The sequence below is a fragment of the Antechinus flavipes genome, chromosome 5 (assembly GCF_016432865.1).
Source record: "Antechinus flavipes isolate AdamAnt ecotype Samford, QLD, Australia chromosome 5, AdamAnt_v2, whole genome shotgun sequence".
In the NCBI taxonomy this organism is placed as follows: Eukaryota; Metazoa; Chordata; class Mammalia; order Dasyuromorphia; family Dasyuridae; genus Antechinus; species Antechinus flavipes.
The window spans coordinates 211250345-211266441 of NC_067402.1; the positions used below are offsets into that span (position 1 = coordinate 211250345).

At 30.7% G+C, this 16097-nt stretch overlaps 1 protein-coding gene across 6 annotated transcripts in view; it reads right to left on the reverse strand.

Moving 5' to 3' along the window:
* Nucleotides 1-16097, reverse strand: part of USP15 (ubiquitin specific peptidase 15) — a 154145-nt gene that overhangs the window by 48195 nt on the left and 89853 nt on the right. The window contains exon 9 of one of the 6 annotated variants that reach the window (XM_051961337.1): nt 10299-10492. The exons of the other annotated variants lie outside the window; for them this stretch is intronic. Coding sequence (XP_051817297.1) covers nt 10460-10492 — 33 coding nt within the window. The 3' untranslated portion in view covers nt 10299-10459. Of the gene's footprint in view, nt 1-10298; nt 10493-16097 lie in introns of those variants that run through there. 6 annotated transcript variants of the gene reach the window in all.

Here is a 16097-nt window from a genome sequence, read left to right on the forward strand (position 1 = left end):
TAAAAGAACGATGGGGAAAAAGAAAAGTAATTTAGGACAATACCTTGAAAAATATGACAATACACCTTGCTTTCCAATCATGCAAATTTTAAAAGTTTTTAAATGCCACTTTTCACACACAAATCATTATTGACAACATGTTGTAGTTTATATAAATGTACCATATATCTTTTTCCATGATCCATGATCATCTGTATTTTTAAAAATTTTCTTTGTAATTAATTTATGAACTCATGAAGAGCCACAGAATAACTGAAATAGGTATGAGCTTATGTGTCAATAAACATGGGTTCACTGAAAGCGCTATGAAATTTCCCCAAATCTCCTTAGCCTTCTCTTCTTTTAAGTCTCTCTCATTTTAGTTTATTGTCCATTTGCCATATCCTTCTAAGATATAAGTATCGGTATATTCCTATAGGCTAGGTCCCAAACAGTTGCTCATTCACAGTCTGGGCCATTATGCGAAATACTTTTCCTACCCTTTAGAAATATTTTATGATGCTTCCTCCCCCATATCACTGTCATTTCCCAATTGCCCCCATGCCCCAAAGTGCTCCCCTTATATATACATCAGAACAGTCAAACAAAACAAAACATATTGACTATGTCTGAAAATGTCTGTAGAGTACAATATACCTCTTTGGCTAGAGGCAGAAACAATACACTTCATCATGATTTCTTGTAAATGATGACTCATCATTGCATTATGAAAATATGAGTTTTAATAAAAAGGATCATTTTTAAGATTAACAATATTTTGTTATAAAAGTTATTGTTTTTTTCTATACAAAATACCTTTTATTTGGATAGTAGACATAACACTGAAAAATATTGTTGAATAGCATGTATTTCTGTTGATGTATGCCTTAATTTTGAAAACTGAAGAATCATAAAATGAAGTTAATCCTGCTGCTGCATCTCTCTGGAAATCTTGCACAATCTTAAGGAATGTGTACATGACATTTCATTTAAGACAAGTTTTAAGGCTGTGGTTTTATCTACTGAATCAAATGTATTTTATGATTAACAACATAGGTTCTTATATTCTCTATACGCTCAACTATGTGATTATGAAACAGTGATTTTCTGTTACATGTAAAAGTCATGCTGCTATTCCTTCTCTTATATTTTTTCAATCAAAGATTAATCATTTTCATAATGACTAACACACGAGAGAGTAAGTAAATGAGTTAGTTGTTTGGCTTCTCAGTCATCTTTTGTAGGTAATAATGCTAAGACAATTATATTCTTTGAAAGTTTATCCTCTTTGAGACGTCTTAGAATCTTATTGTTGAGCAGCTCAAAAAAAAAAAAACAACCTTGGTTTCTTCCAGGATAAGCATTCTTTGTGAATCAGGTCTGCTACTTTTGCTAACTTTAAAGTAGTATTTCTGCTTCTTTACATAGCATTATTAAGCATTATACTAATAGACAACAATTATGTCAAAATTTCACTGTCATTTGATGAAGATATTGTGTTTTGCACATGTAAAAGAAGGCTTCTAAGATGGAGATGTGAAAAGTCACATAGGAGCTGAAGTTTCTATTATTTACTCTTAAAAAGGATGTGAAAGTAGAAAATTTTACCCAAGTAATGAAATCTGCCTCACCCTTCTCTCTATCCCCTTCTCCCCCACCAAGAATGAAAAGTCAGTGATTCCAGGAGATAAGAATTCTTAGAAAAGTTTGAGATGATTTAAAAAATTAGGATCCCTGGAAACCATGACCAAACAAAAAATCTGGATATTATAGTTCAACAAATAAAAAGAAAACTTCAATCATATTTATAGGAACCAGAGGGTAAAGTGAAAATAGTATAAATCAGTAAATTAGTAGTGTCAAGGAAAACAAATATCCCAAGTTCAAAATCCAAAAAAAGACAATTAGGATCTATAAGACTATGCTAAATAATAAAGGAGATGAAATCTTGGAATACAATATTCCAAAAAGCAAAGAGTCAAAGAAAAAAGAAAACTTATGCTGTAAAACTGTATAATATCATAGGAGGGGGAAAAAGTACCTTTAATACAACAGGAGATTTTCAAGTATTCTCAATGAAAAGATCAGAATATTAAGTAAAAATTATAAAATATAAATTCAAGAGACAAGAGAAACCTAGAAGAGAAACTTCATTTGAAGAAGTGGAAGGAACTAAATAGTGATGATTTGCTTACATTTTAATAGGAGAAAAGAAAAATATCTATTCAGAATTCTATTGTTTTCAAGGGTCAAAGACAAATAGGGTTTGAGAGTAGGTTTTGTTCTATTTGGATGATCTTAAGAGAGAAAAGGAATACATTAGGGAAGATGGATGTAAGAAGAGGAGAGGATTAACTACTCAAGGGAACAATTTGGAAGGATAGGCTAATTGGAGAAAACAAATGAAGAACATTACTTTTCCCCCCTGAACTGGACAAAGTAAGGTTGAACAAGTAGATAAACTCACACAAACTAGACATATTAAAGTAGCAAACAAGTAGGAAAAGAAAAGAATTTAAGAAGGAAGAAAGAGTAAGGCAAGAATAGGAACAAGCAAAACAAACTCCAATTTATAAAGATAAATTATAAAGAAGGAATAAAAAGGAAAAAAGTCCTAAATTATAATGATTTTGTGGTCTCAAGATGAAGAGTAGCATTAGGAAATAGGTCACTAAAATATGATATGACTGTTACTTACATTCATTATCTTTCATTGTAAAGTGATTTTGAGGTCTCAAGGTGAAGAGAAGAATAGCATTAGGAAATAAGTCACTAAAATATGACATGACTGTTACTTACATTCATTATCTTTCATTGTAAAGTGCACGGGAAAAGAGAGGAAAAAAGTAAACAAGGATGTGACAGAGCAAAATACACAATCAATAATCACAATCATGAACATGAATATCATCCATAAAATGGATAGTAGAATGGATAAAGTGAAATAACAATATATTATTTACAATAATTGATACTGACAATAGCCAAAATTTATACAATACTTTAAGATTTATAAAATATTAAACACATGTAATCTCGTTTGATCCTCAAATAACCTTGTAACGTCATTGATATTAGTATCCTCATTTTATCAATGAGGAAAATGAGGCTGAGAAAGGTTAAAGAGACTTTTTTAGAGCCACACAATGAATATGTGAACAAGGGAGGGTTTGAACTCAGATATTCTTTAATCTGAGTCCAACATACCAGATATTGTACCACCTACCTACTTTATAAGAAAGACTTAAATAAAAATTCACAAAAAAGTAAAATCTGGATCTAAACTTACATCTCAAAAAAGAGGCAGCAATTATGATTTCATATCTCATAGAAGACAACAGTAAAAAACAGACATGGTTCAAAAGAGATAAGCAAGGAAATTACAATTTGTTTTATCAGAGACAATGAAAAAAATACTATTATGTGTATATGTGTGCATGTCATGTGTTTATATGTGTTACACAGGCATGTAAGTATGCAATACACATATTCCACTCCCCTCCCCCCTATATATATACACTCATACAGAATGACATAAGTACTTAAGGAAAAAATTCACCAAAGTATAGGGAAAACCAAGACAACAAAACTTTAACATTTGGGGCCTTTCAGTATGTTCTTTTCAAACGTAGACAAATCTAAACAGGAAATCAGAAGCTGAAAGAAAGATTAGAAAATATAGCTATTATAGTTCTCTGAACATTAATAAATGGAAACAAAAGGAATATACATATTTCTTTATGCATGGCACTCTCATAAATCATTTCTCAAGTGACAAAAATTCATAAACAAATGAAGAAAAATATAAATGTCAAATACTTACTGACCACAATGCAAAAATGATAATCAACAAAGAACATGTGAAGAAAGGATCAAAACTTAAGTAAAGTAAATTAACTAATTCTAAAGAATTAATGTGTAAAAGACTAAATCATAGAAAAATAGATAATTTCATAAAAGAAAATGATAAGGCAATAATATGAAAACTTTTGGCTTTTGGCTACTTAGGGGAAAATTTATCTCTGAGTATCTTTTTCAATAAAAGGAGGAGAGATCCATCATCACCTGAACTTACAATTAAAAAAAAAAAAAAAGAAAAGAAAACCCCAGAAAAGCAACAAATCAAAATACTAATTAAACATCAAAATACAAGACAACCAATGCTAAAAATAAAAAGCCCATTAAACTGATAAAATAAAATTCTCACCAAATCAAAATAAAGAGAAATAATAAGAAACAATTTACCCCTTATACAAAAAAAAAAAAATCCAAAAACAAAAAAGCCTCCACAAAACCAAAAAACCCCAACCCAATGAAAAGAAATATTTACAAAAATATACCAAGATTAACAGATTAAATAACCTAGTATGAGAAAAATAAACTGAATAAAACTATAAAGGCACTTTCTAAAGAAAAAAAAAAAGGGATATTCAAAAAGTAAATTATATCAAACATTCAAAATACAATGAATTCTAACATAACTAACCATTTACCACGTTCAGAAACAGTTTGCTACCTAAAACTCAGAACTAGTGATAGAGAAAGGCTAGAGATCTTTCCAATAAGAAGTAAAGCCAGGATGATAATTATCATCATTCTTATTTAATACCAGTTCAAGAAGTGCTAGTTTTAGCAAACAGACATGAAAATTAAGGGAATAAATAAAGATAAGCAAAGAGCAAACAAAACAATCACTTTTTGCAGATGATATACTTTGTTTCAAAACTAGAGAAACAGAATAAAAATCAAAACAAGTAATTGGAATAACAATTTCAGGAAAGTAGTAGGATGTGAGTAAATAACAAAAGCCATCAACTTTACTGAATATTACATAAAATACAGGAGCAAGAAATAAAAAAGTCATTAAAATAACTATTGCATGAATAAATTATGTGTAAATTTTTTGTGAAAAGATTGATCAAGATACATGGCATTTATATGAAAAAAAAAGACCAAACACTATTTGCAGAAATAAACATAAGCTCAAATAATTGGAGAAAGATTAATTGCTCATGGTTAGGGCATAAATAAAATAAAAACTGCAATGTTACCTAAAAATAATAAACAATGCAATATCTAAGTATCAAAGAATTACTTTAAAAAGTTAGAAAAAAATTCATTTGGACAAAGAAAAGGTTAACAATCTCAAGGAGAATAGGAAATAAAAGGGGTCACAGCAGTATAACAGACCTTAAATTATACTACAAAGCAGCAATCATCAAAACTACTTAGTTAAGTAGTACTAGTACTTGGTACTAGTTAAAAGTACTACTAGTTTTGGTACTAGTTAAAATTATAAAAGTTGTTTAATCAACCAGATTAGGAATAAAAAATTCAGAATAGAGTAACACAAAACTTCATAAAACCTAAGAAATAAATTAAAAGGAAATCAATTAGGAAAAACTAGAAAATATTCTGGAAGAAATTAAATTTAGATCAACATATTTCACGCATTATGCCAAAATAATTTCCAAACTTGATATATAACCTAGATATAATAGTTCATGTCATAAACAAATTAGTAGAGTAGAGAAAAGAGTACTTTTCTCAACTATGAAAAGCAGAAGAGTTGTTCACCAAACAAGGGATAGAGAAGATCATAATACAGCAACTGATTACATAAAGTCGAAAAGCTTTTTCATATACAAAATCAATATTGTCAGAATTTAAAGTGAAAGTTACTTAGGGGGAGAATCTGCAGAAATTCTTTTCTGACATGGGTTGATAACTAAAGGGAACTGAATAAAATATAGAGAGGAACAAGAAAAATTTGCCAAAAAAAAATAACCAAATGATTGAGCAGTTCTCAAAAGATGAAGGGCAAAACTGAGAACTGTATGAAAAAATGTGACAAATCATTATAATAGGAGAAATGAAAATTGAAACTCCTTTTGGGTTCTGTCTTATACCCAATCTCATCGAAAAAAATGACAAAAAGAGGAAAAATGAACATTGTGAAGAGAGAATATGGGGAGACTAGGCACATCAATATACTATACTACATTACTAAGGAACTACAAATTGTTCTAGCCAGTCATGAAAGTAACTTGGAAATATATCACCAAAGTGACTAAACTGTCCATAACCTTTTGAGAGAGTAATCACTATGTATCTCAAAGCAATTAAAAAAGATAAAGCATCCATATGTACAAACATATATAAAATCATTTCTTGTAGCAAAGAGCTGGAAACTTAGGAAGGATATGTCCCATCAAGTAGAGAATGTCAACAAATTATGATATATATATGAATGCAATGAAATATTACTGCACCATAAGAAATGATGAACGAGACAGATCAGAGAAATCTGGAAAGAATTGCATGAAGGGATGAAGAGAAAAATGAGCAGACAAAAAAAAATTATGTTTATAACAATGTAAAGAAAAAATGTAAAATAAAAACTCTGATCAATGCAATGATGAACCATATTTCCAGAAGACCAATAATGAACTAAGTTTTTTACCTCTACATTAGTGACTACATACAGATACAGAATGAGACATATAATTTTGACACATGACTGTGATATATATTATTTCTGACTGGCTTCTTTACTATTATTTTTTTATTGAGGTGGAGGTGGAAAATTTGTGGGAAAGAGTTTTGAGAGGTTTTAGTCATAGTGATTCCAAAAAGGGAAAAGAACATCAGCAAGGACAACTTTGGAACTGCATTACTTTGTTGTATTCTTTATGAAAAACCACCAAGCTGGTATGATAATCCAAGACAACTTTGGAACAGTGTTGGTTTGTTACACTTTAAACCATCCCCCACCAAGTTGCATGTAATAGAGATGTAGAGATTCTCTTTGTGTATTTATTTTGCATAACAAAATGTTTATATGTATTATTTTTATATGTTATATATAAATAACAAATATTAGTTATATAAATATGTAAATATATTTATGTGCATAAACATATATAAATCTTAATCAACAAAAAAAAGAAATGTTAAAGAATAAAATCTTTTTTCAAGTTTATTTGTTCTCTTCCAACTTTTGTCAATTAAAGATTTTTAGAATGATTTGGCTAACAGGTTTTCTTATCAAGGTGCCCTCAGATTTTCCCTTCCATTATTGTTTTATGAGGTGATACTTTCGTTTTCCCATCCTCATGTACACTGTTTTTAAAAATGAGCTTGTAGTTTGAGTCCATATTGCCGTTGGTCACTGTATGTTTCTGCACAGCACGAAGATTGTTTTTTGCTAGCTGATTAATTTTCAAGCTCTTTAGGCCTCTTTGTTCTGGTGACTATTTTATAGCTGTTAATTTTCTCTAGGATACAGTGATAATGAGAGCCAACATCTTTATTTTTATATATTTCTCATTTGTTTAGAGGCAAAAGCTTGTTTTAATAGGATGGGTAGGAGGTATAATTGAACACAGGGTCTTCATTTTGTGCATTCTTTTAATTTGGCATAGACTTTGACATAGTCTAAGATGACACTAATTCTAAATGACTTCCACATGAAGATCCAAACATTTCTTGTCTATTAATAATGAGGCAGATAGATATATAGGTTAATAGGACAGCAATGGAGTAAGGGTGACCCTGGGATTTCAAGTCCTGCCTCAAATAAAAGACAAGCAAGACCACGGTGAAGTCATTATTTCTCCATTCTTCTGCCTAGGAGGGCAATTAGGACCACAGATTATAGTGTAGTTACCAATCTGTACTAACTGACTGGCAATTCTGTTTTTGGGTAAAATTTTGGGTAGTGCATTGTTCCAGTGCTTTCCATCTACAAAAGAAAATATCAGTGACTGAAAAAGCAAGAGATTTGCACATAGTCTGATTTTAATTTCTTGATTCCATGCACATGGAATTCTAACACAATGTTTTAGCGGGTATCTTCCAATTCCATACTGAAGTCACCATGTATGAAGTTGGATATCTGACTTAATTTAGAGGAGCCTGATTGCTTTTCATAGTATTTTTCTACTTTGTAAAAAAAGTTAAAGAATAAAGCCTTCATGTTTATTTATCCTCTTCCGACTTTTGTCAATTAAATATTCTTAGAATGATTTGGCTATTTTGTTTTCATATCAAGCTGTTCTCAGGTTTTCTCTTCCATTCTTGTTTTATGAGGCAATAACATCTTTCATTGTCTCATGCAGTAAATGTATGAGTGCACAGTCTGCAATAATTGTTTTTGTGGCTTATATAATGCACTGAGGAAAGTTGACTAAAAGTGCCATGAAATTTTACTTCTCACTGCCTTTTTGTTGCACAAAAAAATAAATTCCACTACTTTCCTTATATGACTGAGAATGATCCATGGACTATCCTTCCATTTTTTTTGCTATTTATATGTTCTGGTTACATTTAAAAAGCAAATATCAATATGAATGTAGTGCTAGTCTTCTAGAGCTAGATCAATGTTCTAGTTATTCAATAACGTCTCATACAGAGTACCAACAGTTAAGTTAACGTTTGTGAATGACTTAAAAATTGATATAAAGTGCCTTATATCTAATTTTCTGACATTTTGTCACTGTTATAACAAATATAACTTCTTTTCGCAATGATGGCGGATTGCATTACATCATAAAGGATACCACAATATATGTTAAGGATAATAAGGTATTCGCTATATGTGAACAATACGTGTAAGCTCCTTATTGACAGGGACTTTCATCTTTTTCAGTTTATATCACCAGGGTGTAGCTAGTTTTTGACACAGAACAAGTACTTAATACACAAAAACTAAAGATCACCATTTATGTTTAGCTCAATTGTACACTATCACAGCCAAAGAACACAACACCTACTACAAGAGCTTCTGGGTGCTCAGTTGTGCAGTCCTAATTCAGAAGACACAATTTAACACTGGGACTGTACTCATGGATCTTTCTGTTTGATAGGAATTTGTCTTCTACTGACATAACTCGTAGGAACCATATAGCAACATGAGAAGTAGCAAACTAATTCTGCACATACTAAAATATTTTAAGATTAAAAAAAAAACTGCATGAAACTCTAAAATAAAAGAATAATTCATTTATTGTGAAAGGGAATGTGAAATAGAAATGAAATTCCCACAAAGAACATTTATGACTTAATCTTACTTAATTCATGTATTTAATTTGGACAATGATATTTTTTGAGACCTACATAGAGGTAGTAACAAAATAAGCTTATTCAAATTAGTTGTACAACATATTCACTACACATCAAGCATACTATATGCTGGATATGTGAGGAGGCTGTCTAAGGCTTCAAATCAAATGAAAATAACAATCATGCATGGGAGTGTAGCCTCCTTTCCTAAAGCTTAGTAAAAACAAAGCTACAAAAGCAATAAACTGAAACAAGACTTTGAGACTGTAGACATATAGAAGTCAGAAGTCTGAATAGATAATTCTGTCTTTATAAAAAAAAGATAAATAGTGTAGGCTCTAGAAATTTTAAGTATAGCTAAACAAAGAATACATCCGACATTTATTTAAAGTGCCTAAAAATGGTGAGGATGATCTTTTAAATAATATTATAAAAATAATTTTCAAAGATGATTTCAAATGTCAAGTTGTTACTCTTGGGGACTGTGGTCTTCTCATTTTCATTTCCTGTTCTATTCCAAATGATTAATATGCTTCAAAGAGATATACCAAACAATATTATTATTATTATTAGGTTATTTAAGACCATTCACCATTCAATGTGGTCTAACAATGAGGCTTATAATTATTAATCCTCCTTTATTCTTTTGCTATGATATGTTTTTCTGAAGTTAGTTTGAAAGAATATGGTTCAATTTAATTTGCTTTAAAAGATTATTTTTTGGGGCTGATATTTATGTTTAGTTGTCACTCACTAAAGATTTCTTCATCTGTCATTTAATTTCAATTATCATCAAGAGGAAAATCACTCATACCTCTCTAAAGGATACAAATAAGAAAATCTTTAAAATTTCTGGCTGGTAGTAAAAAGGCCTTTTAAATTTATTTTTTTTTCTAACAAACCTATATTTGGTTAAGACATAATATGTAGATTAGGATTTTCCTGTATTTTGTCAGAATAGTTTAGGGTTTCTATTTACAGGAAAATAGAGACATAACATTATTAAGCCAACTATGTAATTCTTTAAACTATCTGTTGTGATCTAATATTGATATTTATATCACAATGGATTGAAACATTTTTATTAAGATACTGAAAAACCTAAAACTTCTAAAATGAAACAATAAAAGAACAAAATATAGCTGATGAGGCAAAAAAGTTCTTTTGGCCTGGGGAGAACAATATTAAGCAGATAAACATTATTGAAAGATTTCCTTTCTTAATTAAGGGGAAAAAACAAGACTAGACTAAAAATATTTCTTCATGGGATTTATTTGTTTCTTATTATATCTTAAAACAAAGTCCTTTAGTAATAAAAGACATGTCATTACTATTGAAGTTCAATCTCCCCCGCACTACAGTTAGTCCACTGCTTCCAAAAATATTCTTCTAAGAGTCATCTAGGAATAATGTTGTCTTACTGCCAGATCAAGTCATTCACTTTACACTTCTGTGAAACAGAAATACCCAGAAGTCCAGTTATTAACATGAATATTTTAAATCTATTTTACTCAGCATTAACCCTAAGAAAATAATTTATTGATGATAGTTTCCCTCAAAATATATACCTAAAATAAGAGTTGTTTTCAGCACCCAGGAGTTTAGAGTGGCAGGATTTGAGTTTAACTATTTTTTAAAAATATATTTCTTTGTAACAGGCCAGTGATTTTAGGTTGCTGTACTCTGCATTAAAAAACACAAACAAACAGAATCACACTACAGAGAGTTGGCAATTGTTTAATGTAGAGAATGAACTATAACAAATTATAAACTTTGCTTTTAACCCATACCTAAACACTTCAAAGAGTTCTAAAGTTTTCAACAATTTGGATTAAAACAAACAAACAAACAAACAAAAAAACCCTACCAGATTGGAATGCATTGTCTTTCCTTTGGAAAAGGATCTACTGATTCTTTAGTGTCCCATAGGGAAGCTTTTTTCAACTATATAGAAGAAAGCAATATAAATAGTGTTTTTTGCATGATTGCATATTTTTTCTAAAATATTTGCATATTGATTTAGATGGTGACTCTCTAAACTGATTTTGTTGCTAATGGCAGTTCTGATAGTATATAATTTACTCTCAAAGAAAGTCATATTTATCAAAATGATTAAAAATCAATAATAGTAATCCCACATCATACTTAGAATTCTAGAAGATAAAACCTCAATTGTGATAACTTGTGTTAGAGGTGAGGATATGCTAAGCTGACAAACCTACTAATAGATGCTCCTCTATCCACTCTATAGAAGAAAGCAATATAAATGGTGTTTTTTGCATGGTAAAACATATTGCTTGATTTAAATGAGTGTCCCAGTTATACCTTTTTCAGGCCCATTGTAGTCATGAAATAATTTTTAAAAAATGAAAATAGAAACTATAAAAAAGCTTTTATTATAATCTTGCACTATAGCTTCTCAGAAGTCATTTTCAAGGAAATTATCATGTTTGGAAAAAAAAAAAATTTCCCCTAAAATACACCACACCAAATGTCTATTTACTCTCACTCCATTTTGGGCCGATATAAGTGATGTACTTATGAGAAGAATTGTGGAAATACTATTGCTATTTATTAAAATATCATGCAAGAATCTGCAAATAATACCTATCAGTTTTTTGAGAGTTATAGCTCAATTTGAAACACAAATGTTTAAAAATCAAAATCAAAGTTTAAAAATATTTTACTCTGTCCTAACTCTGAAACTAAGAATATTTTAAGACTCTAATGCTACAAGAAAAGTAACTTTTAAAAAATAAAATATTTAAATCGAAATTCTATTGAATTTAGAGAAATTTACAATATAAAATACCACAAAATTATTTAAAAGTCACATTTACTCAAAATTTTTATCAATGAGCAGATTTTATATCTGTAAAAAGGTATAGGATAATTTTATTTTAGATCTCAAATCTTGTTGATAAGAATGGAATGTGGAGGTGGACATGATATTTTATAAAACTCTTGGGGGAAACGACCCATCCACTTAGAACTTGTGACCAAAAAGAAGGAGGAAGTCTGGAATAGTTTGATATGTGCACCTTTAGTATGGAAAAGAAAATTTCAAAGGGTTCAAAGGATAGTATCACTACAAAATAAAATTCTTCAGGGAATGTCAGTCTATTCATGAAGGATGGGCATCTTAAGAATAAAATATTGAAGACATGCAATTTTAAGTAATGTAGATATACAGAGAATTGCTGTACTAACCAAAATTTCAAAAATACTGAACAAAGTGCTAAAAATGGATATAAAAGTGGATTTAAGGAGTGGAATAGTCCTGTAAGTATATATGTCAAGAATGCAAAACTCAAAATGAAGTAAGTCTGATAAAGAAAACTACGAATAATCTTTACTACTTACTAATTATCCTAAAAAAAGGGGTGGAAAAAGTTATACTAGGGAAAAGAAAATGAGCAGAATAGGACCGATTGGGGGTAGATGAGATGATCCTTGTTACAATGACAATGAGAAAGTAGCCACTCAAATTTTACTTTGTTTCTGCTTTTTCTACCAAGGAGAAAACCTTTAAATTGTAAAGAACAGGACAAAGATGGCTGGGAGATGTTGAAAAGTTGGTTATTGTTCCTAAAGAGAACCAAAAAAGGATCAAGGTACAGTGTGACTGATCAGATGACTTGGAAGGCTTTGCCATACAGCGGACACAAATAATCCATATGAAAACTTACAGTGGAGATAGCTCTACACATGTATATCTCATGTTTCTTTTATGCTACAAAATTCTGCGTTACACAGAGTATAGAGCATTCTTCGAGGTAGACATGCCATGGTGGGTGGTACAGTGCCAATGTCTTTCATGTCTCACAATTGATTCCAAAGTTCTTCAGAGACACAGAGAGTCCCTGTAGTGTTTTTTCTACACTTTGTGTGAGTTCTTTGTAAAATATTTTTTTTTGGAAAATTAGGAGTTAAGAAAGTATTTAGATGCCATTGGTAAATTCAAATCACCTGGCACAGCTGAACTACATCCTAAAACACTGAAAAATTAGCAGATGTGATTATTGGGCCATTGTTAGACTAGTTATTGCAAGACTTAAGAGCAAATGTACTATTTTAAACACAAAAGACCAGGAATATAATAGTCCAAAGAGCCTGACTTTGATCCCTGCAAAATTCTAGAATCTGCTATTAAAGAGATAGTGAACATATAAAAAGGAAGTATTAATTCTAAACAATCATAATGTATAGCTTCATCAAAAATAGGTCAGTCTAAAGGGCAGCTAGATGGGGCAGTGGACAGAGTGGAGCCCTCAAATCAGGAGGACCTGAGTTCAAATTTGGTCTCAGACACTTAACATTTCCTAGCTGTGTTACCCTGGGCAAGTTACTTAACTCCAATTGCCTCAGGGGAAAAAAAAGAATAGGTCAGTCTATACTACATATTTCATTTTCTGACCGATAATGTTATTGACCTGTTAAATGAGGAAAATGATATACATAGAATTTGCCCAAATTTTAGTTAAGTGTTTTGTAAAGTTTGAAATGTCTTTTTTGTGGACAAGACTGGAAAAATACAAATCAGATAATTGCAGAATTAAAAACATTTTGATATAACATTGGGCTAAATCTTAAAAAATGAAATTGAATGGGGTATAAGTAGAGAGACATATTTGGATTTGAATTCAAATTACCTGGTCTAGATAAACTAGATCCTAAAACATTGAAAGTTGGGCAACAGGTCTGAAAAAGAACTTTTTTTTAAAAGTAGACTACAAGTTCAATGAGCCAAGATTTTGATACTGAAATCAAGAAAATTAATATGATCACAAACTGCATTATGAAAGGCAGGAATTAAGGAGGTAACAGTCTCATTATATTCTATTATTCTTGCCAGACACCATTTGAAGTATTGTGTTCAATTCTAGATGCTATAGTTTAGAAAGGACAGTGATACGATAGAGGGTATGCACTTGAAGGTAATCAAGATAGTGAAGAGCCTGAAAGTCAGGTGATGTGAGGACCATTTGAAAGAAATGGAGATGTTAAACATAAATAATAAGAGACTTAAGAGAGGAACCCTATAGCTGTCTTCAAGTACTTGAAAGTCTATTGTGGAGAAGATGGATTAATCTTACTCTCTTTGCTGGAGAAGACATAAGAGGAAACAGGAACAGTGGGTTGAAGCTGCAAAGAATTTAGATTTGATGTAATGAAGCTAATCCAAAGATGAATCAGGTTGCCCTGAGAGGGAGTTTCCCTCAACTGAGAGATCTCCAAAAGCAAAGGCTGAGTGGTGGTTGAAGAGAGGTTGCTTTTTCAGGTATGGGTTGGACTAGCTGGTCAGGGTTCGGTTCCATACTTGAAAATTCCATGTTTCTATTTCAGATTTTCACCATATATAAGTAGAATCTTCCTTCTAATAATCATGTTCCATGTATAATGGAATGGGATATGTGGCAAATTTCTAAAATATAAAGAGACATGGCTAGAACTGCTTTCATACCCTGGGGGGAAAAAACCACCTTCATAATCCCTTTAATTAATAAAACAAAAAGGGAGAATTCTCATACTCACATGAAGCGTCTCATCTTTTAAGTATACAACATTATTCACATTAAGGTTTAGAAAAAGATGAGATGAATCTACTTCTAGCCTGCTGACATAAAGCTCACTTAGTTGGACTACAAATATTTACAGACTGCCAACACTGAGAAATACTGCACCAAGTGAAGTTAACAAGAATCTTGGTGCACTGAATGACAATTAGACTTAAGTGACTAAAAAACTAGGTTCTGGTCTCCCAGCTACATACATTGCTGTGTGACTTTAGGAAAGTGTGGCCTTACTGGGACTCAAGTGTCTTATTTGTCATATAGTAATATACCAAACTCTCACCCTTAGCCCTCAGTTTGCATTAAGTTATCACATAGGGTTGTAATAAAGATTCAATAAAATAGTGTGTAATATATGCAGACACCATAAATATGTAAGCTATTGCTATGAAAACCGAAATGAATATCATAATTTTACACAAAAATAACTTTTTAGGTCATCTCTGATTTTCTGTGAGCATTTTAAGATCTTGTAAGAAAAATAAATCACAATCCTAAAGACTGATTCATAAATGATAGAAAATTCAACTTAACCATGAATAATTATAGTACTTTTCCAAACAGTTCAGATTTTAATCTTTATATGAAATAAGACAAATCATTTTCTAAATTATTATGAAATAATAATAAAAAGACATTATATACTGAGTCTATGAAAAAAGAATTTGATTTCTTCAATGTGGGATTATCAAATAAAATTCATAGATTACTGATGATTCAAGAATATTATGGTACTAGAAAAGGTTTTTAGCAATATATGACATATACTATTAAAATCTTAATATAAAATGATATGAAACAATTTTTTTTTTAATATTTGCTTATCATCTAGCATTTCCTTATACTTACTTCAAGCTGTGTAGTATCCTTTAGCTATATAGTATATAAAACCTGGTATTGCAGTATCCACTGAAAAATCTTCCATCACTAATCTAAATTCCTATTTTTTCATTTCCAGTTTTTTTCAGCTAGTTTTTGAGGGAAAGTAATCTGACTGGAGAAATTACATTAGGGTATCAAGGACAGATGCTTTAAACTCCCATAATTCACTTGGAAGATGGGACTTAAGTCCCATCTTTGTATTACTTATAAAATACTTATAAGCTTATAAATTTCATACCTTACATCCAAATCGTTTGAGGCTCTTTTTTTTTTTTTTTTGAGCTTAGATTAACATTACAAATTGAATTTAAGAGTTCAAATAGAGAAATTTAAAATATGGATTTAGAAAATTCTTAAAGAAAACACAGTGCAGGGGCAGGTAGGTGGCGCAGTGGATAAAACACCTGCCTTGAAGTCAGGAGGACCCGAGTTCAAATATGACCTCACACTTAACACACCCTAGCTGTGTGACCCTGGGCAAGTCACTTAACGCAAAAGAAAGAAAGAAAGAGAGAGAGAGAAAGAGAGAGAGAGAGAGAGAGAGAGAAAGAGAGAGAAAGAAAGAAAAACAGAAATACAATTTAAATTTCCAGAGAGAAT